Source organism: Grampus griseus, assembly GCF_964374135.1.
Source record: "Grampus griseus genome assembly, chromosome: 4".
NCBI lineage: Eukaryota > Metazoa > Chordata > Mammalia > Artiodactyla > Delphinidae > Grampus > Grampus griseus.
Window position 1 is genome coordinate 68799011 of NC_138997.1, and position 24435 is coordinate 68823445.

Genomic DNA, 24435 nt, shown 5'->3' on the forward strand with positions numbered 1-24435 from the left:
CAGACCATATGTTTATAAGTGCTCTGACCTCATTGTCACACCAGTGTTTTCCAGCCTCTGTGTTGCTCACTGTTATAATCTGTAAATGACTTTTAGCATCTTCTAAAGGAATATGATTACCTATGAATCGACATGAGTTACAATTATTCAAACTTTTAGATACATCCTGTATTTGAATATCATTCATTTAAAACAACCTGGATTGATGTAAAGCACTGAGAATTTCAGTATAAGGATCATCTTTTTTCATATATTCATATGCAAACAAAATATTTTTTAAATTATAAGGCAGACTAATCCCCAATATTAGTGAGAATATTAGCTGCTTTTCATCAGTAGGTATTCTTCATTGGATATTTATGAATATGGAGAGTCTCTGTATTTACAGATTTTTTTAGTAAGAAGTGGGAATAGGGACTTCCCTGGTGGGGCAGTGGTTAAGAATCCGCCTGCAGGGGACACGGGTTCAAGCCCTGGTCTGGGAAGATCCAAGGTGCCGCGGAGCAACTAAGCCCGTGCGCCACAACTACTGAGCCTGTGTTCTAGAGCCCACGAGCCACAACTACTGAAGGCCGCGCACCTAGAGCCCGTGCTCTGCAACAAGAGAAGCCACCGCGATGAAAAGCCTGCGCAGCACAACGGAGAGTAGCCCCGGCTCGCCGCAACTAGAGAAAGCCCGTGCGCAGCAACGAAGACCCAACGCAGCCAAAAATTTAATTAATTAATTAATTAACTTAAAAAAAGAAGTGCGAATAGACATTTTCTTTACTCCCTACCATATTCTCTACCAACTCAGGCATTTGGGATAATACATAATAGAGATCTTCCCTGTAACTATTTAAACTGGTATATGTTAGATTTTCAGTATCAAAAGAACATTTAAAATTCAACAATGTATATGCTGTACCTGACCCAGTGATACTGTGCAGTGCTGTGGGGCCACCCACCTCTTCTGAGGCAGTACTTACAATGTCTTCCTCTGTCAGAAAACAAACAGTAGCAATTTAAATTTGTTGTTCACAGAACCCCAATCTACTTTTGCAATTGAAGATTGTGCTGAAAAAGTAGTAAGACTGGACCCCAGCATCAAAACTGTAACCTCAAAGCCAGGAACATTTGCCATCTGTAACCAAACTTTGAGACGCCCTTATAGGATTCACCACCAACACCAAAATGTTGGAAGTATGCTGCTTTAAAAGTCTCGAGGCAGTATGCTCTGTTTGGGAGTATGAAAGTGCTTTGTGATCCAATTTGGTAACGTCTTTCATTGTTACATTTTAATGCCTGCCAGAGTGCTCTTACATCTCTTTTTTCATTTGATCCTCCTTTTAACTGAGAATGATCCTTATTGCAATACATATAAAGGAATGAAAGACTCTTAAGATTTTAAGTGGTTTTAGCAGTTTTCACATTCAGATGTTAACAGCAGATAAGTGATAAATATTTTAAGGAACTTAAAATGCTTAGCCCGGTAAATATAACAGGGATTTATTCTAGTGGACCAGTATGTGTTTAGGATGTTTACAAGTCAGATGTTTGTAATTTGGGGACGGCTCCTCATATGGGTATGTTGGATTGCTATGTTGAAGTACAGCAATGCTGTGACAGTCTTCTTTTATCCCAGCTGTACTTTCCTATACACTGGGACATTTAAAAAGAAAATCTATATTACTATGATTAGGTGTCTAGTTGCTTGCAATGATTATTGTAAAATTAGACAAAGGTTTGTATTAGTAGATCTGCGAGGCAAAAATGTAGTTAAGAGGGCAGTAAGCATATGCAGCAATGGGTACGTGGAGATTTTATAAACCGTAATATTCTGTTACTTCAAGGATACTGACTGGTACAATCTGCCACTATGTTCTGATTTCCCAGATCTTATTTGCACTCATTTGTGAATGTGTGCATGTGCACTTGCAGTGTGTATTAACTTCTATAATAATTTTATCACCTTTGTAGGTTTGTGTCTTTACTATCAAGGTCAAGATACTCAACAGTTTCATCAAAAGGTTGCCCTTTTATAACTACACCTACCACCTCCTTCCATGCCCAAACCCTTCTCCTACCCTTGCCCCAGTGGTTACTTTTGGAGATCCCAAGTCCACGGTAAACTTTGAGCTCAAATCTCATTTCAGCAAAACATGAATTTATACTTCAGTGAACATTTTACTTAAGTGACTAAAACTGTCAGTTCCTAGGCTGAGGCACATGTTCTATTCCAGGACATAACATTTACAAAGATTAGGTATTATGGAGAAATTTTGAGTAATTAGTTCTAGACAGTAAAATGTCAATGTGGGGGGGGAGGGAGGAATCCCTAAATTTAGTATCTTTTAAGGAAAGAGGAGCATTTAGTTTCTGTTATGTCCACCCCAACTGTGTGTACGGCAATTCAATTCTGACACTAACTGCCCAGAATTAGCATCAGACTCTGCAGTTTTAAGGACTCAAATCTTCCACAAGACTGCCTTTACTTCACATGCCGGCCACACTTCTGGCTGCCTGGCTATAAATTCAGGGGGTGCCATGACCTCCTCAGGTTCGATAAATTTGCTAGAACGACTCTTGAACTTAGGAAAGTGCTATACTTAGGATTACAGTTTTATCGTAAAAGAACTCAGGAACAGCCAAATCAAGAGGCATGTAGGGCAAGACTGAGCCGGTCCAGGAAGCAGGATGTGTCACCCTTCCAGCGTATCAATGTGTTCATCCAAGAAGCTCACCTGAGTCAGAGTTTTCATCCACATGATTGATTTATGGCATGACCTACCTCCTGGAGGTCAGGCTGGGCCAAAATTCCAACTCTCATCACAAGGGTGGTTTTTCTGGTGACCATCCTGAAGCTACCTAGAAACCCACCCTGGATCACCTCATTAGAATTTAAAACAAAAACAACAAAAAAACCCAAAACACGTCTACCACTGGAAATTCCAAAGGTTTTTGAAACTCTGTGCTAGGAACTAGGGGCAAAGACCAGACATAAGCTTTATTTTGTCACAGCTGTTTAAAAGTTTATTAAAGTATAAACAGTAAGAATTAGAAAAATGACACCTTTTTAATTAACAAGTTGCCTGTGTTTAAATTTATCAGCTTACCTACGTCTTAGCTTTTTTTACATGCTTATAATTTTTTAAAAGTTCTTAACACTGTTTCATATGACTAAAGTACATTAGAGTATATAATAATTTTACTGCTAAGTTTATCCAAATTGTATACAAAATATACAGAAGTGTTTAAATATTCCATTTTAAAGAAAACTAGACTATTCTTCAGTCTGTTAAAAGAAATAAATGAATTGGAGAAAACAAAATGCTTGGCATGCCTTCTGAGGTACTATCAATAGATACTTTAATGCCCTCTGCTGGCCATCACATTGCTAATTTTTGTGAAATTGCCAAGCTAGTGACTATTTTAATTTTGGAAATACATTTTACTACAGCCAAAAGGAAAATAGTTTTAAGATTATTCTTAAAAGAACCATGTAGTCTTTCACATGTGAATTTTAGGCTGACGATAAGAGTGGCCTCTAATAGGATATATGTGCCGGTCTCTACCCCTCTGAGTTGATCTACCTGTGACTGTCCTATACTAGAAAGCAGTGACTTTGGCCAGAATGCCAAGGTATTGAGGTATTCTACCTCATTTAAATAGCAACTGATACGGAGATTCATTAAGGCAATTTAATTTCTCCATATTCAGAAGAGACAGGTAGCTAGCTGATAAGATTGTCAAACACAAATTTCCCTTCAGACAACCAGTCCCTTCTCCCGCAGTAGCTTTCTGATTCCTTTTCTCCTCTATTGCCTATGCTCAGACCGGGAGAAAAATAAATTTATTTTAGATCCAAAGAAGTAGTTATTCCGTTTTCATGGGCCATTTCTTTTTACTTAGGCATAGCCTAAGAGTTCTATGATTCTTCCCGGTGATTGATTAACTTCTTCATATTTCGTTGGTCATACATTTGTAAAGTGATAATTTGCTGGAAGTAGCTGATTTTTCTACCCCAAGTGGAATCAAATTGGATTTTATGTATTACTGTCTTCAGCCGTTTGCTGGTATTATTCTCTAAAACCACGACAACCTGGCTGTGCTTGATGATCTTCTCTAAAAATACAGGTGCCTGAATCCACTCTACAACACAGACTAAACCAAAATCTCCAGGAGTTCTAAGTTGGGAACTAATTACTTATCCAGAATTCAGGGGTCCACAGCTCTAGCTGCATTTTTATTTGAAATACGAAAGAAGCTTATAGTATACTTTTAAGGTAGGAAAGTGTTACTTTTGGGAGATCGGTTTTATGACCAAGTGTCAACGTTAACAATATGGAGCAATGGCAACTCCGATAATAATATTTATTAGTAAAATGTATTAAAAAAATGAGGTGACCTCTACCTATTGATGTGAACTTTTTTTCTAAAGATAAATATCCATGTCTTTAACCTCAACAGAACAATCTTCCAAATAGTGGACTGGCAACTTGTGCATCGAGTGGTATATATTGCAGGTGTGCCTAAAATTCTTGCCTATTTAAATTGTTTTCATATGTAGCTGCTGAGATCCATGTGGGTTTATACCTTTGCTTTTATTTTCACCTGAAAATTTAAAATAGTATTATTTCTAGAATGACTGTAAACATCCTGTTTCATATTTTCTAAATATATTCCATACTAACATGTAAACATACCAAACAACTTTTTAAAACCTATCAGTTTACATCTGACAATATTTTCCTTTTATATATAAAAAATTACCTTGAGGTGTTGTACTTAAGTGAGTTTTCCAGAGGACTAACAAGCTTACATCTGAATGCTAACGTTTTTAACTTTTTTCATGGAAATCCTTCTGCCTTATTAAACACTATAAGTAGTAATCTGATTTTAACTCCTAATGACAAGGGCCATTGCAGTGATATCTTTAGAATCCTTAGGAGCACAGAGCTTTGTTTACTTTTGTTGTCTCACTCTAGTCAGCTGCACATTCCTGTCTAGTTAGTCTCCTTAATTTCTCTCCATTTATACCTGTCAGTGTTCTGGCAGCTATCCTTTCTCCCATCAAGCTTTTTATCTGAAGTTTGCCAAGACCGTGGGGCCCCTGATTTTTTAATCAGCATTGGTCTTTATACTTCCCAAGGCTCTATGAAGCTTTCGACTGAAAGACTACATACAAGGTCTGTGATGGCTAGGCTTCCTCTTCCCCCAATTTTGGTTTGTGTAAAAGGCAAACCATCCGATAGGAAACACACACTCTTCATCCCCTTACTACCCTATACCACAGGGCAGTGGTTCTCAAATTTGACATATATCAGAATCACCTGAAGTACTTAACAGATTGCTGGGCCTCACCTTCAGAGTTTCTGATTCTGGATGGGGCCCAAGAATTTGCGTTTTGAATAAGTTCCCAGATGATGCTGATGCCGCTACACTTTGAGAACAACAGCCTTAGGGAACTTTACTGTCATTAATAATTTCCACCTTCCATTTCTGTATTTTGGAAATGTATTATCCAACAGTACTTCATAATGTTATAACATTCTCGTATATGTTCTTTTTTTTAAATAGATCTTTATTGGAGTATAATTACTTCACAATACTGTGTTAGTTTCTGTGGCACAACAAAGCGAATCAGCCATATGCATACACATGTCCCCATAAAACTCATCATGAAGGCCTCACCCTTATGACCTCATCTAAACCTAATTATCTCCCAACGGCCCCATCTCCAAATGTAATAACAGCGGGGGTTAGAGCTTCAACATACGAATTTGGGTGACACAGTTCAGTCTGTAGCAGCATCTTATAATAACATCTTATGTATTTTGTCACAGACCAAAAAAGAACCAAAAACGAATACTGTTTTACCTGTGCCAGGGCTTTGTCTCGTATCTGTCTCTCTTAGGTCTTCTGACATATTACTGACCGAGTCGTCTTCAGCTGCATCTCCAGTAATGACTGTATGAACATAGTGGGATATATGGTGGTTTGTTTTTTATTCATTTTCAGATTTGTGTTTTAAGTTCTGATATATTATTTTCCCTTTTAGAGTGAACCTGATACTAAAAACTGTGGTTGTTCACTTTTCTGTAGCTTAGATTCCCCATCCTTAAACATATTTTTTAGTCTTAGATCACTATAAATATCTGGTGTTACTAGGTCTTCTGACATAAAACTGACAGTCATCTTCAGCTGCACCTCCAGCAATTACTGTAGGAACATAATCAGGCCACTGCTGTTGGGCTACTTGATCACCAGTTATTTTACATTTTAATTTTAATGGGGGAGATGTATAGTTCTCCAGCAGACCAGTTTCTTTTCTTGTCCACCAGTGAAACATTTTAGGACTTCTCATCACCATTTCCCAATCCTAACTCTCTATCATTTCCCTCTCTTTCCCCTAGACACACACTCATACTCTTAAGAATTAGAACTGCATCATTTAATGATGTTAAGATCTAGAAACATTATGTTTGGTAGAGGTCTTTAAGAATGTCTTGTCCAGTCTGCCCTTTTACATAGTCAGGTCTAGAGGAGAGACTTGTGAGTTCAAAGTTCCACAGAGACTGAGTTAGAACTTGGATTTCCTGACTCCTGGCCTAGAACTCATACAGTTTATTTCATGCTGTCTGTCATGTCTTTGTGTATATTGCATCTCAATCCTCTGGGTTAAACTCGTTTTGAAGAACTTTATGATGTGTCCCAGGACAACTCACACTTACATTCTCACAGGTTTTGTATTTTTCTAAGTTTTTCAATGCCCCTTTTCTGTTTACTCATGATTTTACCACAACTGGTATGAAAATTTGCTTTAACTTCTGCCATCTGGAATTGCATTTTTGCTTTATTAAAATTGGTCTTTTTAAACTTCTAGAAATTCAAATTTCTTTCCTCCTTCTGTGTAACTCTGTACTATTTTCTGTGTTCTGATCAAATATTTGTGAAATCTGTTTCATGATAAATTGAGCAATTAGCTTGTTGAATAGCATTTAATGAAACCTATTTAACTTAAACTGTATTCATGTATTGACATTTTTTTATATGGTAGCATGATGTTAAGATTACTTTTCTTTGCCTTCCTACCTGTCTGATCGTCTTCCATTTTTACATTGGCACATCCTGTGGCTTCCTTTCCATCGTGGGATTCCTGTTCTTGTGAGTTTTCTGTTTTACTGTGTCCCAGAATAGCATCCAACTCAGTAAAAAATTTCATACTCTTAGTCATGCCTAGGTCTTGAGCCATTCTTACAATCTTGTATTCATGTTTTAAGTTTTTGTACTTTGTTCTGCACTGCTTCCAGTCTCTCTCTATTCCGAGTTTCTGAAGCTCGGCAGCAATTTGTTCAAATATCCTCTTATTTCTCACTGTTCCCTCTAGTTGTTGTTGTATGCCTTTATCAGACCAGATGCCTATCAGAGCCCTGACTTCTGGCACAGTCCAGTGTTTTCCTCCTTCATTTGCTACAGCTGGAATGAAAGTTGGATTATTAGGGGGTTCCATTATTGGTGGAGAGTTACCTGTACCGGGTGGGGAGGGAAACAGATATATGGGTTACACACGTCAGCTAAGATAAATAATCGGATGCAACATTAGTAAAGGAAGTAATTTTCTCTGTAGGAGATGAAATGTAAATCGTAGCTTAGTTTTTCTCTTAAACTAGTTGGGAAATGGAAGCACAGAACCTGAATCTGTTCCTTACCGTGACAGTGACTGGCTTTAATAAAGCTGTGTTTTTAATTAGTTACATTTCGATCAACTTTCTTCTCTATCGTTTCTTTCTCTTCCATTCCACTCCTTTAGTATGTGGGATGTATGTTAGTATATAGTGAAAGTCGAATATATAATTTTGTAATATTTATTTGTCAAAAGCAATAAATATAATTACATAAGAAAACAGCTTGTTGAAGACAACTTTTTCATGATAGGTGTGAGCAATTTATCTCCTTCCCATGCTTTTTCTTTATCTAATGGTTTCCACTTGCTGCATATCAGAATCTCCTAGGGAGCTTTTATAAACCACTGCCCTCACCCCTCATCCCTGGATTGTGATTCTAGTGTGCAGTTCAGGGTTGAGAACCAAGACTATTCATGAATGAAGGGCTTGGAAGAGGCACATTAATAACTGGTGCTTCCTACTCTTTGTGAAAATAAAAGATGTCCCATTGATTAAAGACCAAATGCCAAAGTGAAATATTATATTCTTTTAATGCAAGGAAATGTGCCAGAAATTTCATAATGCATTAGGCAGAATGTCTCCACTTAGTTATAAATATTTTAATAACTTTGTATTACATCTCTGGTACAGTTCTGCAACTCGTTTTATGGTAATGGCATTACTTGACATTATATTGGTTATTTAACAACCCATTATCTTGTTTTTCTCAGATTTCATGTTTAATAAAAAGGTAGTTTGGACCTCAGCATCCATAACATTACTCATTAAAAAACACTATAGTATTTACTTGAGGTAGGGAGTTGTTTTTATTTTGTGGTGTATTTAATTTCTTTTCTTTAAGATGCTTTTCAGTATTTTTCCATACTTGGATTAACTTTCAGTAAGAATTTAGAAGCAAGAAAGAGATTTATGTTGACTTTTTGGGTGAATAAAATCATCCTTGACTTCATTATGGATTTGATATTATTTACTTTCAAATATAAAATTCTGTTCTTCTTAGACCCCAGAAATGCTGAAGTCATATGCTCATCAATATTAAGCACTTACTATGTGTAATTTTGGCCATCAGATGCCTTACTATATTTAAATAATAAAGATTGGAGGTTTGAAGACTAATATTTCCAGGCAATTTACATTTTGTTAAGGAAATCATTTGTTTTAGAAATGATTTTTTTTTTATAGGTTGGTAAAAAAGAGGGAAACATAAATTAATCTTAAGTGTTTCTACCAGGAAAACTCATCCATTTTCTCAGATTTGAAACCAATCTTACTTTCCAATTTGAAATTGGATCAGTTTCACTATATATTTGGCCCACCATACCATACCTACCTAGTTCCATTGGTCTGACATGAGAAACCAAAAGTAAAGGATTTCCTGGGATGTCTTCCTTGTCTACTGATGTAACTGACATTTTGCCTGGAAAGAGAGAATTCCTTTTAGAAATAAGTACGAAGGAAAATTAAAATTGGATTATAACTGATAATGCTAATAGTTTGAGTTGAATTTGTTCATATTCATGAAGGATTATAGATTTAGGTTAGATGCTTTTTGTAATAGTGGTATAATATGGTTTAAATATTTATGTCCATAAAGAGAAATCTAATTTCTTCCATCACATTGACATTTTCAACTTCCACTAGAATTGTTTGCTTCTTTTATAAGTTTCTAGAGATGGTTGCAGTTAGTTTTCAAATTAAATTACGTCTTTAAAATGAGGTATTTTCTTTTTTTTTGTATTTTAGGTGCTTTAACATAGTCGGCCCTTTAAGTGATACTGGTAATGTGAAAGAGAAATCCTGCAATGAGATAATCAGAAAATCTTGTTTTATTGGCATATGGTCAAATAGCTGAGTTGGTATGTATCGTATGTAACTAGTTGATTGATACATACTAAACTTTCCAGAAATTAATCTAAGTTTTGCTTAAATGGACCAAGGAATGTACCATTTAAAAGAACCATGCCAGCCTTGAAAAATGAAGACATCCCTCCTTGATCTCCTTATATCATTTCCACATGTTTTTCTAATTTTGTTTTACTGAGTAACGGAAATAGCATTTTACATTAGGAGATCAATGTTAGGTATGATTTTGATGGTGTAAACGTTCATTTTAAAATTACTATTCACCATTATAATTTCAAGGCATTCCATTAAAGAATAAGAAAATGAATGCTGTTTATCATCTTAAACATTGTACTGGGGATTCTTATATTAAAAACAAACAAGTGAAAAATAAGGGAAGTATCAGTGTTTTCAAATGGCATAATTGTATAAATTTAAAACTCAATATAAAAATTGTCAGTTTTTAAATCAAGTTTCATAATTATTTGAGGCTAAATTGCAGTTAGGGGATGTTTTGGATTTAGTTGGGAATATGGGAAATAAAAATCTGAAGTTACATAAAAATTCTCTTTAGAGAGAAGAACAAAAGATGTTAATATCCCCAGGTAATTTAACAGCCGAGCTTGATGAGAACAGCAAGGAAAGGTAGGGTTTGCTATTCTGTTTTCTGCTTTAGGGCCTACTTTTGTTTACTGAAAAGGTCCTGGAGCTGAACATACAGGTGGGGGGAAGAAAAGAAAAGCTCTCTCCCCAACTTCTTCAGGGGATTTCTCTTTTTTTTCCCTTAGGTTGGTCATTCCTAGCATGAATCCCAAAATTGTATGTAGGGGCCCCATGCCATGGGGAGATTTTAAACTGAAACTCTTAAGTCATTATTCCTAATGCATTTGTATGTAGGAAGAGGAGGGAAAGAGAGCGGAAACTTTCTTTCAGCGAAGGAATATGATTTGGCCGCAGTCGGCCAAAGGTATTCTGAGGTTGAGGATAATTATAACTTCCGGAACATGAAGCGTCTTAGAATTTGTATTTGGGTCTTTTGCAAAGGCTCAGTCAGACTACCTGCTGCCTAACAGAAGGGACCAGATCCTCTGTCCTTACCCCTTGCATGAATGAGGTTGATCCCAACAGTAGAAAAGGCACATTCATTTCCTTCCCTTCCTCTTTTTACCCTACACCAATAAAAATTCTGCTTCCACCAAAAACACCAGAAGACATTATAAATGAATTAGACCTGGAGAAAGGAGAGCTTTCTAAGCCTTAGAAAAGAAACTATGTGACTATATTAAAACTTTCAACTTTTGTGGGTCGCATAAAAATCAGCCAAACTTGTAAGGCCAAAGAGGTCATGCAGATTTTTCGAAGACCTCAATTGACATGAACAGTCAATTTGTAAAACTGAATAAATATGTAGGAAAATGTTCCACAGCACTAGTAATTAAACAAATGCAAAGTAAAAGTTATTTATTGCATACACTGTTGTACTCGGTTCTTTATTAAATTAGCATACTCCATTATTTATTAAATTAGCAAAGTCTCTCCCCCTTTCAACCTCACTCCATAATCTTACTTGACAGGGTTCTATAAGAGGGACAGTCTCATTGTTAAATTACAATTCTTTTGGAAAGCAGTTATTTTAGCAATATGTTTCAAAGTAATTATACCCCCCGCTGAACCAGAAATTGAATTCTGATAGCCTATCCTAAAGTAATAATTTTAAAAATGGACAAAAGATAATTGATTGTAGGGAATTCCCTGGCGGTCCAATGTTTAGGACGTGGCGCTCTCACTGCTGGGGCCCAGGTTCAATCCCTGGTCAGGGAACTAAGATCCCGGAAGTCGTGCAGTGTGGCCAAAAAAAAGAGAAAGGTAATCGATTGCAGCATCCGTTATATAAGGGGGCAAAGACCCAAACTCTGGTATATGCACTCAGTTAAATATTATGGAACCATTAAGTAACATTTAACCCTAAATTATGGTCAATTCTGGGTATAATTTAAAGATTATTTTAAATGTAAACAAAATGCTAATTGTTTGTAATTTTATAATTTAAAAAATTGTATAAAAACAATCAGTGGCATTGTGGAAGATAATGTGAGAAGGGGCTGAAAACTGGGGAGACCAGTTAAGAGGTTATCCTAATATTCCATGCGATGAAGTTCTGGATGGTGGTAATGAAAATGGAGCAGAGAGATAAATTTATGAAACATGTCAGTAGATTTTTTTTAAGGACTTAGTGACTGACAAAAAATCAAGGTTGTCTCAAACATTTCTATTTAAGTGACCAGAAATACAGTGATAGTAAGGTGGAAGCAATTTGTAGGAGGATCAGTTTTGATGGGGGAAGAGAGTTGGTTTTAGAACTGGGTGTTTGACATACCCTAAACGTACATGGTTAAGGTGTATTGTGGGCCCTCTGCTTATGAGTGAAATGGGGAGTTTGGAGCCATGCAAGTAGCTGAAAGGGCTAGAAGATCCCATTAAGAAGTGGAGATATTACCATCACATCTTCATTACACCAACCTGTGGTTAAATCAAGGCCTTTCAGAAGCTCAGTGAGTGATTTACTTATTGTTAATCAATACTTAAAGCATTTAGATGATGATGAGTGCAGAGTGATAAACTGAATAAAATAATATAATTACTGTTTAACTTGGTAATGACTGCAAAGCTTTCTCAGAATTTGGTTTGGTATTAGAAGTGTAAAGGCAGTAAGTTGGGTGGATTTTTTACCAAAGGATTTTATTATTGAGCTTTAAACACGAAGTTCAGATAACCCAAGTTAACTCAACTGTAATCTCTCATCTTTAACCCCCCTTCTTATTTGGTACCTTTATTATACCACTTACCACTTTCTTTTGGGTTACATTTATTCACAGTTCCCTCCTTTCTGTGGTTACATCCATGAATGCATGTAACTCACTGCTTTGCACACGGTGTACACAGACAGTAGGTATTAAACAGATTTTGAATTGAATTGAACAACTCTGTTCTTAAAAATAGCTATGCTAAGATTTTGGCCATGGGAGAAATCTCATTACTGCCATTGATTTTTCCCAATTTGCCTAGTGATACGTTCGGCTTCCACAGCGAGCAAATTCTATGTAAATAGTGTTGGGTTTAACAACACAGCAGCTCAAGAACCTTGTTTTAATAAGGCATATATTACTTTTCAGATATTGTATTTTTGGCAGATTAAAGGTTTGTGGCAACCCTGTGTCAAGCAAGCCATTTTTCCAACAGCATGCTCGTTTCTGGTCTCTGTGTCACATTTTGGTAACTCTCAAGATGTTTCAAACTAGTTAATTGTATTATGGTGATCTGTGATCAGTGATCTTTGATGTTACTGCTACAACTCACTGAAAGCTAAAATGATGGTTAGCATTTTTTTAGCAATGAAGTATTTTTTAATTAAGGCATATACATTGGTTTTTTTTTTAGACCTAATGCTGTTACACATTTAATAGACTACAGTATAGTGTAAACATACTGTATATGCACTGTGAAACCAAAAAGTTTGTGTGACTCGCTTTGTTGAGATATTTGCTTTATTGCAGAGGTCTAGAGCTGAACCCACAATATCCCTGAGATATGCCAGTATTTAAATCATTTAATCATAAATCATTTAATCTATCAAATCTATTTGTTTTACTTACTGTTAAAATGGAGATGTTCTTCCAAACAAGTAAGGAAGTTCTTTATCAGTTATTAGTATTTTAGTGCTTTTATTTATAAATTTAGGAAAATGGGAACATAATATAGAGCAGAAAGTTCTATCTTATTTGGAGCTGTGGGAAAACAACAGTTGAGCAATATTTTTTTTTTTCACGACTCTTAAAAAATTAAGACTTAAAATATTTTCAGAACACAATCCATTTTCCAAAAACTGCATCAACATGGGTAAGGAGCAGTTGGCACTAGCAGTTGGTGTCATTTTAACGTGTTTTTTCTGTATTTTACAGGTTTTTAAAATGGTTGGCATTAAACTCTTTTGAGATTAATTTTTACCTTGTGCAAAATAGCATATACATAACAGGTCAGTTATTTTTCTCAACCTTGATATTTCAGGCTATATTTATCATATGGACTCAAGTCTGGTTCTTTTACAGTTTGCTGGGTAAAAACAAAAGAATGGTACTTTTTCTTTTTACCTTCAGTGATCTCTGGGGCTGTACTTTGGCTCAGCGTTGCCAGGCACCTGTCATTTGCATCTTCCTCTGTTAATTGTGTGGCAGGTTCATACTGCAGGATCGCATCCAAATCATGGAAGAACTTCATAGTTTTAGAGCTGTCTCCAGAGTTGTGGGCATATTTAACCGTTCTGTATTCATATTTGAGATTTTTGTACTTTGCCCGGCACTGTTTCCAATCTCTGTATACTCCTAGTGCTTGCAGCCTTTTAGCAATGTAGATGAATATTCCTTTATTTCTCAGTGTTCCATAGAGTTGTTTTCGTATATTTTTTTCTGCCCAGATACTTAGCAAAGCTTTAACCTCTTCCTCAGTCCAGTGCTTTCCTGCTCCACTCTCCATGTTGAAAGTGACCTGGAAATGATTCACTATTTCTAGCCAAGGTTTTGTTTCCTAGGAAACCAGACGGCTGGTTGTCAATAAGCTCTGAAGAGCTGAAAGGATCTAGTTTAACTGGTTCAAGCTGCCTGAGGGGAGTAACTTGAGAAACTGCCAAATAAGCAGGCTTTGTGATTAAAGAAGCCTGGACCTAAATGATTCCTAATGTTATTCATTTCAGCTTTAAAGGAAAAATTACCCTTGAGACAAAAGGGAAAGAAAACTTTTTTTGTGTTTATTTGTAGTTTACTATATGATTGTTGATTTTTTGTTTGTTTGTTTTGAAAATGGTTGGCAGAGGTTCTTTCTGCCCTAAGGTTTATGGCTAACATTTTTATTTCTCCTCTGATATGAATCACTTAGTCTTTGAACATTGGTTAACTACAAACCACATCATTTCACTAAATAAATAAATCCTAAGTCACAAATTATTCATTTATATAGGATGTATAGTATTACGCATGTCTGTTTTCAGCATAATAGTTCATAGTATGTAAAGCATTGGTAATTTAGTAAAATCACTTCAATTTTAACTTTTTAGATTTTTACTTTGCAAGTACATTTAATATTGTAATTTTTCTTGTCATTAAAATGTCTAAACAATTACAATTTTGGAAAAGATCCTTTTTACCAAATAAATCATGTATTAGTTGTTAATGTATACATACATATTACGGTAGAGATTTACTTTTTATTTCTACCCTGATATATATTCTTTGGAACAAAAATTTGTTAATAAACATCTAGTATTTATAGCACTTGTTCAGAACTACTAAAAATCGTTGAGCACTTTGAACCTTTATTGTATCTTTTGAGTTTGTACTCCACTGTGGTGCAGATCCTCTGAGTCTTAAGAGTGTGTTACCCTACCTAGCTAGGAAGCCTAGCTTCTGGCTTTCTTTGTATCATCACCTAAAAATACTAATGCAGGAAATGAGATACAGAGTGTCTCATCAGCTTGGGCTTTTTTGAAGTAGCATTTACTTTCTGAAGACAAAAGTGATAGATATTTGACAGAAAAAATTTGGTGAGTGCAAAAAGCAAAACAAAACAAAAAAATTAATTTTGTTCATAATTCCAGTACCCACAAGCATTTTACCTGCTACTTTATTTGGAGCTTTTTATTTATATCTACATACTCAACCTTATTTAGAGGTCACATAATACAGAGGTTAGAAGTACAAGTTTTGAAGCCAGGTTGTCTGTGTTCTAATCCTGGCTGTGCCACCATTCTCTGTGTGACATTAGACAAGTTACTTCTGTTTCTTTAGTGTTGTCCTTTTCTGTAAAATGTGAATGGTAATCATAGTACCTACTTCAGAGGATTGTTTTCAAAGCCTAATAAATTAGATCATTCATGTAAATGCTTAGGACAGTGCCTGGCGTATTAGTTAGAACTCAGACAGTCTCATCTGCAGCTATTGCTAATCGTTGTCATTGTCATCATCATGAGTGGAAGTGGCACCAGTGCTAGTAGCATTTAATGTGGTGTAAGACTGAGTTCATGGATGTTACTGAGAAAAGTATGTTTCATAAAAGTCATTAAGAAGCTTATCAATGGGGTAAATTTAACAGCTGATACCTTTTTATATTCACAGGGGTCAGGAGAGTGCTGGTATTGTGACCAGTGATGGGAATTCGATACCAACATTCAAAACACACAAGGTATATTTAAGCATTAAAAAATGTTGAGTATAAAGGTAACAATAGCCCGAAGATAATTAGTATATAGTGGTGAGAGGAGGAACTTTGAATAAAAATAATTTGTAATTAGAAGTATAGTTGACCCTTGAACAATGCAGGTTATGGACGCTGACATTTGTTCAGTCCAGTATCTGCATATATCTTTTGACTTCCCCAAAACTTAACCACTAATAGCCTACTGTTGACGGGAAACCTTAACTGATAACATAAACAGTTGATTAACACATATTTTTTATGTCATATGTATTATATACCGTTCTTACAATAAAGTAAGCTAGAGAGAAAATACATTTACAGTATAGTACTGCCTTTATCGATACAATAAGCTTATGTTGTCTTTTTACAAGATAAATTCTGTTGGTACCTATGTTAATGTAGTCTTAATACAGAACACTGTAGATGTTATATGTATTACTAACACTAGACCTCAAAAATGAAAAGATAATGTGAAAAAATTCATATTTATAGGTATAACAATTCATGCATTGGTAACAAAGAAGAAGCAATATGATTGCTTTATGGTTGCCTAGCCTATACACTAATAAATGAATCGTTATAAAATATCACTCACTTTATGCCTATGTAAAGATGGGCTGTCCACTTTAATACCGGTCTTCCACATGATGTTGTACACAATGACTACTTAGGCAATGGTGATGGTGGTGACACCAAAATGTCTCATATGGTTTCTGCTGTACAGTTACTAGATTTTCACAAGAAGACTCTCACACATACACAACAGGTAAGTTTATTAACTGTACAGTATGTTGATGATTCACTCTTCATTAAGTGGAAGTGAATCATCATAAAGGACTTCAACCTAGTAGCCTTCATTCCTAATGAGTAGGAGGAAGAGGAGGGGTTGGTCTTGCTGTCTCAGGTGTGGAAGAGGTGGGAAGGGGAGGCAGGAGAGGCAGGTACACTGTATGTAACTTGATGGAAATATGTCGTAATTTCTGTCTGACTTTTTGCTTTTTTTATTTCTCCCAGAATGTTTCTATGTGGTACCAATTGTTCCACGGTTTGCTTTAGTTTCAGTGCCTGTATCATAGAAGGGTCCATGTTGTAAAAGAAGTCCAAAAAGAGTCTTGAATAATCGGAACCCTACTGCCAGAGTGTCAGTTTGTTTCTGGCACTGCTTCTTCTGTGTCTTATTCCTCATCATCTGGCACTGGTTCGAAAGCACTCATCTCCACCAAGTCATCTTCTGTTAATTCCTCTGGTATGGTGACTGTTAGCTCTTGAATTTCTCCAAGATCCATATCTTCACTTCATCCCCCACCATTTTTATTTATTTATATATATATATTTTTTTACCATATCCACAATCTCTTTCATGATTTCTTTGACTGGTTCTGTCGTAAATCCTATGAAGTCATGCACAACATCTGGACACAGTTTTCTCCAGCAGGAATTTATTGTTTCAGGTCTGACGGCTTTTCCAGCTTTTCCTATAACAACTGCGGCATCTTCAGTGGTGTAATCCTTCCAGGCTTTCATGATGTTCTTTCTGTTGGGTTTGTCTTCCATGGCGTAGACAGTGCTCTCCATAGAGTACCTTGTGTAATGAGCCTTGAAGGTCCTTATGATCCCCTGATAGGGAGGCTGAATTAGAGGTATGTTTGGGGGCAAGCACACCACTTTGACCACTTGGGTCTGACCGTGTTGAACTCATGGGGTTCTGGATGGGAGGGGCGTTGTCCAATATCAAAAGAACTTTAAAAGGCAATCCCTTACTAGCAAGGTACTTCCTGACTTCAGGGATAAAGCATTGATGGAACCAGTCCAGAAAAAGTGTTCTTGTTGTTCAGGCTTTCTTGTTGTACAACCATGTGTTAAAAGACTAGCAGCCAGACTTCCCTGGTGGTGCAGTGGTTAAGAATACGCCTGTCAGTGCAGGGGACATGGGTTCAAGCCCTGGTCCAGGAAGATCCCATATGCCACGGAGCAACTAAGCCCATGCACCACAACTACTGAGCCTGCACTCTAGAGCCTGTGAGCCACAACTACTGAGCCGGCATGCCACAACTACTGAAGCCCGCATGCTTAGAGCCCGTGCACCGCAATGAGAAGCCTGCGCAATGCAAGGAAGAGTAACCCCAGCTCGCCACAACTAGAGAAAGCCCGTGCGCAGCAACAAAGACCCAATGCAGCCAAAAATAAAATAAATAAATAAATAAATTTATTTTAAAAAAAAGAAAAAAGACTAGCAGCTGCTGTTTATCTTTTCCCCTTAAGGCTTGGGGTGGGGAGGGGGTGTTAGCAGCTTTATAGATAAGGGCAGCCCTGATCCTAAACCTGACTGCATTTGCACAAAACAGGAGAGTTAGCTTATCCCTTACTGCTTAAATCCTGGTGTTTGCATTGCTTCACTTCCTTACTGATAAATGTCCTTTGTGGTATTTTATTTCCCACAATAGGTCACTTTTGTGTTAAAACCTGTTTTTTTTGCATTAAAAACCTGTTCAGGCAGATATCCTTTCTCCTCAATGATTTTCTTAATGCTGTCTGGGAGCTTGCCTGCTGCCCCTTGGTCTGCAGAAGTCACTTCCCCTGTTATCTTGACATTTTTTAAGCTAAATCTCTTCCTAAAAGTATCCAGCCATCTTTTGCTGGCATTTAATTCTGCAGCTTTAGATCCTTCACCTTCCTTTTGCATTGCTATCATATAATGACTTCACTTTTTCTTGAATCATATTAGATAGGTACGCCTTTCTTGTAGCAATCATGCACCCACATAAAAGCTGCATTTTCAATATGAGATAAAAGGGTATTTCACAAAAAGTGCAAGATTTTTATGCCCGCTGGTATAGCTGCAGCACCGGCTTCACATATTTCCTTTTCTTTTTTTTGCAATGGTCTTTATGCTGGATTCATTTATCTTGAAATGGTGGGGCAGCTGCAGCTGCAGACCTCAATCTACAGTAGACATCAAGCAATTCAACTTTTTCTTGTAAAGTCGTGACTGCTTCTTGGGAGCACTTTCAGCATCACTAGTGGCACTTTGAATGAGTCCCACGGTGTTACTCAAGGTTTACGGTATTGCAGTAAACACGAAGAAAAATACGCAGGAACTGGGAGAGGAGACTTTTTACTGCAATAGGCAACTTGAGGTAGAGATGAAGGGCTCACCCGGAGAGGATTAGTGTCACATGGAATTTTAAGTGGGTACTTGCAGCACTTGAGCTCCCTGCAATATTAACAGGAGGTGGCTCCGAAATTATTACAGTATTACAGTACGGACTGCAGTTCAGTTTATGCAGTTATGATGTAATACTGCACCTTTATGTTTGTTTACATTTCTCGAAACAGCAAATAGCACAGTTTATGGTTTGTGTTTGTTGTGTGCATAAGTTTTGATAAATGTTAACATTTTATAATAGGATTGTGTATATTTTGTGGTAGTAAATGGTAAAATAGACTAGTATCTAAATATATTTTATTTATGACATACCCATCTTTTTCTTAATTTTTTTCAGTTACTCTAGGCTACATGGTTCATCTGCCAAGTATTTTTAAATTGTTGCAAATCTCCAAAAAAATTTTCTGATATATTTATTGAAAAAAATCCATGAAAAAGTGGACCTGTGCAGTCCAAGCCTATATTGTTCAAGGGTCAACCACTTCTATTTGTCATTACTATTTTTATCTCTCCCAGTGATGATTTGCTAGACTGACTCAGACAAGTCATTTATTTGAATACTTTAACATGCTTTAATTTAAAATTACAAATAATTTAGTTTATTGTATTTGACAAATGTTAACGCTTAGTACATCTGTTCTTCAATGTTTTATCAAAAAGTATCTTATAAAACAAGCACTTCAACATTGTGACCACATTAAATACCACTGAATTTTTCACTTTAAAATGGTTAATTTTGTTATGTGAATTTCACCTCAAATATATATTTTAATGCATCACAGTTCTTACAATTAGGTTAGTCCCCCCTTTGTTTTTTTTTTTTTTTTTTTTTTTTTGCGGTATGTGGGCCTCTCACTGTTGTGGCCTCTCCCGTTGCGGAGCACAGGCTCCGGACGCGCAGGCTCAGCAGCCATGGCTCACGGGCCCAGCTGCTCCGCGGCATGTGGGATCTTCCCGGACCGGGGCACGAACCCGTGTCCTCTGCATCGGCAGGCGGACACTCAACCACTGCACCACCAGGGAAGCCCACCCACTTTGTTTTTTAAGATTAGAATTCTGCAGCACAGAGAAATTAAGTGAACTTCATTTTCTAATTTGGGATTGTCTGAGCAAAGGCATATAAAAATGCTACTAGTGTTTTTTTCCCTAAAATGAGCTCTTACTTTGACTTTGCAAGGGAATGGGTCTTGTAAATCACGTCTTTACTGAAGACAATTTGAAGAAATTATATACTTCAAATCTTGGAATTGGACACACGAGGTACGCCACTAAAGGAAACTGTGAATTAGAAAATTGCCAGCCCTTTGTTGTTGAAACACTTCATGGGAAAATAGCTGTGGCACATAATGGCGAATTGGTAAATGCTGCTCGCTTAAGGAAAAAGGTAAGGTTTTTTTAATGCATTTTCATGATTGTAATAAATTACTGAAAAGAAGTTATTGAGGAGCTTGGAAAAGGGTATTACCCTATTGTTGCTACCTGTTATCTAACTTCAAAGAACAACTGTATCAGAATTAGCTGGAGTATTTGTTATAATTACAAATTCTAAGAGATTCCCCCCGCCAGAGTCTGGGGAGGGGCTGGTTGCTGAGTCTGCATTTTAATATGCTCCTAAGGTGATTCTGATGCACTGCTTTGGAGTTGAGATTTGTAAAATTGATTTAAGTATTCCCAGAACTTTGTCCTGCCCTCTTCTTAGCCTCTGCCATTGTCGTTACCATAATACAGTTTTTTTGCTCCGAAATGAAAATAAATTTTTTTATTCAGACAATTTAAAAAATATAAATATGAAGTAAAAATTATTTTAAAACTCACTATTTAGAGGTACCACTGGAAGTTCCGTTCTAAACAATACCCAGGGCATTATTTTTCGCCTAACCCCTTACCCAGATGCTCGACTTCGCCTCTACACATTTCGCTGCATCAGGGATGATCAGTGAGGATGGATAGCCACCATCGCCACCACCAAAAAACCTGAGTTGAGAGTCTGCACTGCAGTGTGCCACTCTTACAGGAATGTGTCGTTTCTCTCAGGAGTGTCGAGGGCTGAAAAAGTTAGAACCATAATCCCAAACCCTCATGCCTTCTCCGTCCCCCTCCTCCAGCCACCCACTGCAGGTCTACATTCCATCAAATTTTTCAAAGTTTTCAAAAGCTTTCCTGTATACCTCCTAAAGCACATTTTTTTTTTCCTTTTTTTCCTGTTTGAAAAGATTCAGAGACTTCCCATTGCCTCCAGCAGCGGTTCTCCGTTATTATGCATACATACCTACCATTGGTAGGATGCAGGATTCCTTAACTGAGCCTCTACAGGATGCCTGATCTCTTTCTGTGATGGCAGGCTATTGGGTGAGGGGTGAGTTAAAGCTTCCCCTCTAATGACTGCAACTTTTCTCCTTTCCAAATAGCTTCTGCGTCACGGTATTGGTCTGTCAACAAGTTCTGATAGCGAAATGATCACCCAGTTACTGGCGTATACCCCTCCTCAGGAACAAGATGACACCCCAGACTGGGTGGCAAGGTAATGGTAAAAGTAGGCCGAGTGTGCAGGTCTGGTAATGAGAGCTTGGTCTTGCTTGTGTTTGTAACTAAAATTATTCATTCAATTATTTAATTGATTCCAGGATTAAAAACTTAATGAAGGAAGCACCCACAGCATACTCTCTGATTATAATGCACAGAGATGTGATTTATGCAGTACGAGATCCTTATGGAAATCGTCCTCTGTGCATTGGTCGTCTTATTCCTGTATCTGATATAAATGATAAAGGTAATGAACTTCAAAAGAAATATAATTTTATAATGCTTTCCCAAGTCATTGTCCTACTGTTGGCACACCCTGAAATCTGTAGGTATAAGGAGCTTATTGAGTAAAAGCTAGGTAAAAAGGAAAAAAATGACACTTCGTTTTCAAAGTACATTTCCTTGAGTATTTCTGAGCTGAGCCATTTTTAATATATTCAGTGGACGTTCCTGTTTTGTCCTGTCTGAGTGGCCTATTCATATCCTTTGCCCAGCTTTTTCATTTGTGCAGTATGATTTCAGCGATTTTCTTTTTGACTTATCAGATGTCTTATTCAGGCCACGAAACCATATTGTTTGAAGGGATCTTGGGATTATTAATTTTATCTTTGGTTCTAGTCAAATGAGGAACCATATGCTCTTAAAGTCATAGTAATGGATATTCTGTGAGCTCTTTTGCTTATCTATTTGGTGTTTAGCTGTTCTCTTGAAATATGTAGCCTCTTTTAAAATTTCTTGAATTCAGTAACTGAATCGATTGTCTTGTGATTTACAGAAAAAAAGTCTTCAGAAACAGAAGGATGGGTGGTGTCTTCAGAATCTTGTAGCTTTTTATCTATTGGTGCAAGGTAAGTTTTATCTCACTCAGCACATCAACTTTTTCCACATGGATAAAAAAAAATTTTTTTTTTCTGATGTCTGCAAAAATACATGTTTATAAATGCAGTTCCTTTTGTGCATTTGTGCTCAGCAGTTGCACTGACATTAATGTCCCAGTAATACCTTCTAATCCTGGAACTGGCATCCTGTTTTCAAAATACCATGAGACTTATTTTAGAAAGGAAGAATCTCCTCAACAAGTAATAGTTATGAGCAAAAAATTTAAGCCAGGATAAAAATGTTCTCTTTAGACTTCATGCTTTTAAAAATCAATAAAATATAGGGCTTTTAATTTTTTTAATTCTAAATTTGAATTTAGGGGTAACAGATTTATGGAAATTACTGCCGGAGGAATACTACTTTTCTTTTTTAAAATTTATTTATTTATTTGTTTTTATTTTTGGCTGTGTGTGGGCTTTCTCTGGTTGCAGCGAGCAGGGGCTACTCTTCGTTGCAGTGCGCGGGCTTCTCATTGTCATGGCTTGTCTTGTCGGGCAGCACGGGCTCTAGGTGCGGGCTTCAGTAGTTGTGGCGCACGGGCTTAGTTGCTCCGCGGCATGTGGGATCTTCCCGGGCTAGGGATCAAACCCGTGTCCCCTGCATTGGCAGGTGGATTCTTAACCACAGCGCCACCAGGGAAGCCCAGGAGTACTACTATTTATTTTTTTAGGCCAATAGACTTTATTTTAAATTGAACCATTTTTCCTTTATAAGGGAAGGGACTCTGTGTGCTTTATAACAGATAATTTGCCTTAATTTGACTGGTTTATTTTTAGTCTTCTTTAATATTGTTTCCCAAGATATTACCGTGAAATCTTGCCTGGAGAAATTGTGGAAATATCCAGACATAATATCCAAACTCTTGATATTATACCAAGGTCTGAAGGAAACCCAATGGCTTTCTGTATCTTTGAATATGTTTATTTTGCAAGACCAGATAGTATATTTGAAGGTAAGTAAAGTATCTCTAACTATTGATATAAATCTATTATTTACCTCATTGAAACATGACAATTCTTGGGCCCAAAGGCTTACCTGGTTCTTTGAAGGCACATAGTTATATGTTGTGAATTTTGGGACTGAGCTTACAAGTCATAAAAGATCACAGTTTTTCCTTTTCATCTGACTCTTGGATTTTGTTTTCCTTTTAGGAGTAAGGATTATGATTTTCAGATATGTATTAAGGTTAATTCTCTTTTTAAAGAGTGAATTCCCCCAGTTTATGTGTTTCCACTTTAGTGTTTTTTGGTCTTGCTTTTCTTTTTCAATTAATTAATTAATTAATTAATTTTTGGCTGTGTTGAGTCTTCATTGCTGCACGCTCAATTCTGTAGAGTTCTAACAAGCTAGTTTCTTAGAATAGTGATATGCTGTGCTATATTATACTAAGTAAAAATTTGTTTCCTTTTCCAAACATTCCAGACCAAATGGTTTACACAGTAAGATACCGTTGTGGTCTGCAGCTGGCAATTGAAGCCCCTGTGGATGCGGATTTAGTTAGCACTGTCCCGGAATCTGCTACGCCTGCTGCCCTTGGTTACGCAGCAAAGGTATTTTCTCTTAATCAACACACAGTGAATTGCTCCTTTAGCACTGAGGTTAGAAGTCCATGTATATAAAGAGAAACTCATCAATTTACTGTAAGGAAAAAGAAAGTGTTGGTTCTTTTGCAAGAGTTACTTACTTTCCAGCCTTTTCATTCAGTGGCACTATTTTTTAATGGGTCCACAAAAAGTTTACCCAAAGACTAGGAAAACGATCCCCTTCATTTTAAAAAAATAATATCATGACTATATGTAGAATTTAGTGGTAATATTTGCTTATTATTAAGTACCTTCACAAACCACTGGTGTATTTATTCCCTACTGAGTGTGGGTGATGATAAAGTTGTTTATGTTAATTTTGTATAATGTTCTTAGTACTATGCTTAATTTCATTTTTCATAACCAGGTAGGATATGTAATTATAGTGATCCTGGTGTATAATAGCCAACATTCACTACGTTGGAAAGTTTAGTTTGTGAATTTTTAAAAGAAATAATATGCATACATTTTAGAGAAGTATTACCTTGTTAGATGGATAAGTCACCTCCTGTCCCTCAGAAAATATCTC

At 36.6% G+C, this 24435-nt stretch overlaps 2 protein-coding genes across 4 annotated transcripts in view; one reads left to right on the plus strand and one right to left on the minus strand.

Moving 5' to 3' along the window:
- PAICS (phosphoribosylaminoimidazole carboxylase and phosphoribosylaminoimidazolesuccinocarboxamide synthase) overlaps positions 1-14039 on the minus strand; it is a gene marked incomplete at its 5' end in the record, with an annotated part of 53226 nt that extends 39187 nt beyond the window's left edge. The window contains 2 exons of one of the 3 annotated variants that reach the window (XM_082652832.1): positions 7075-7509; positions 13658-14039. In XM_082652832.1, the coding sequence (XP_082508958.1) occupies positions 7075-7509; positions 13658-14039 (817 nt within the window). Of the gene's footprint in view, positions 1-7005; positions 7510-13657 lie in introns of all 3 variants that reach the window. The other 2 variants (XM_082652831.1, XM_082652833.1) reach the window with 2 other exon arrangements.
- PPAT (phosphoribosyl pyrophosphate amidotransferase) overlaps positions 1-24435 on the plus strand; it is a 36417-nt gene that overhangs the window by 6374 nt on the left and 5608 nt on the right. Inside the window, exons 2-8 of the mRNA XM_082652834.1 lie at positions 15674-15740; positions 20099-20305; positions 21330-21442; positions 21546-21691; positions 22220-22292; positions 23124-23275; positions 23746-23873. Of these exons, the coding sequence (XP_082508960.1) occupies positions 15674-15740; positions 20099-20305; positions 21330-21442; positions 21546-21691; positions 22220-22292; positions 23124-23275; positions 23746-23873 (886 nt within the window). The remainder of the gene's footprint in view (positions 1-15673; positions 15741-20098; positions 20306-21329; positions 21443-21545; positions 21692-22219; positions 22293-23123; positions 23276-23745; positions 23874-24435) is intronic.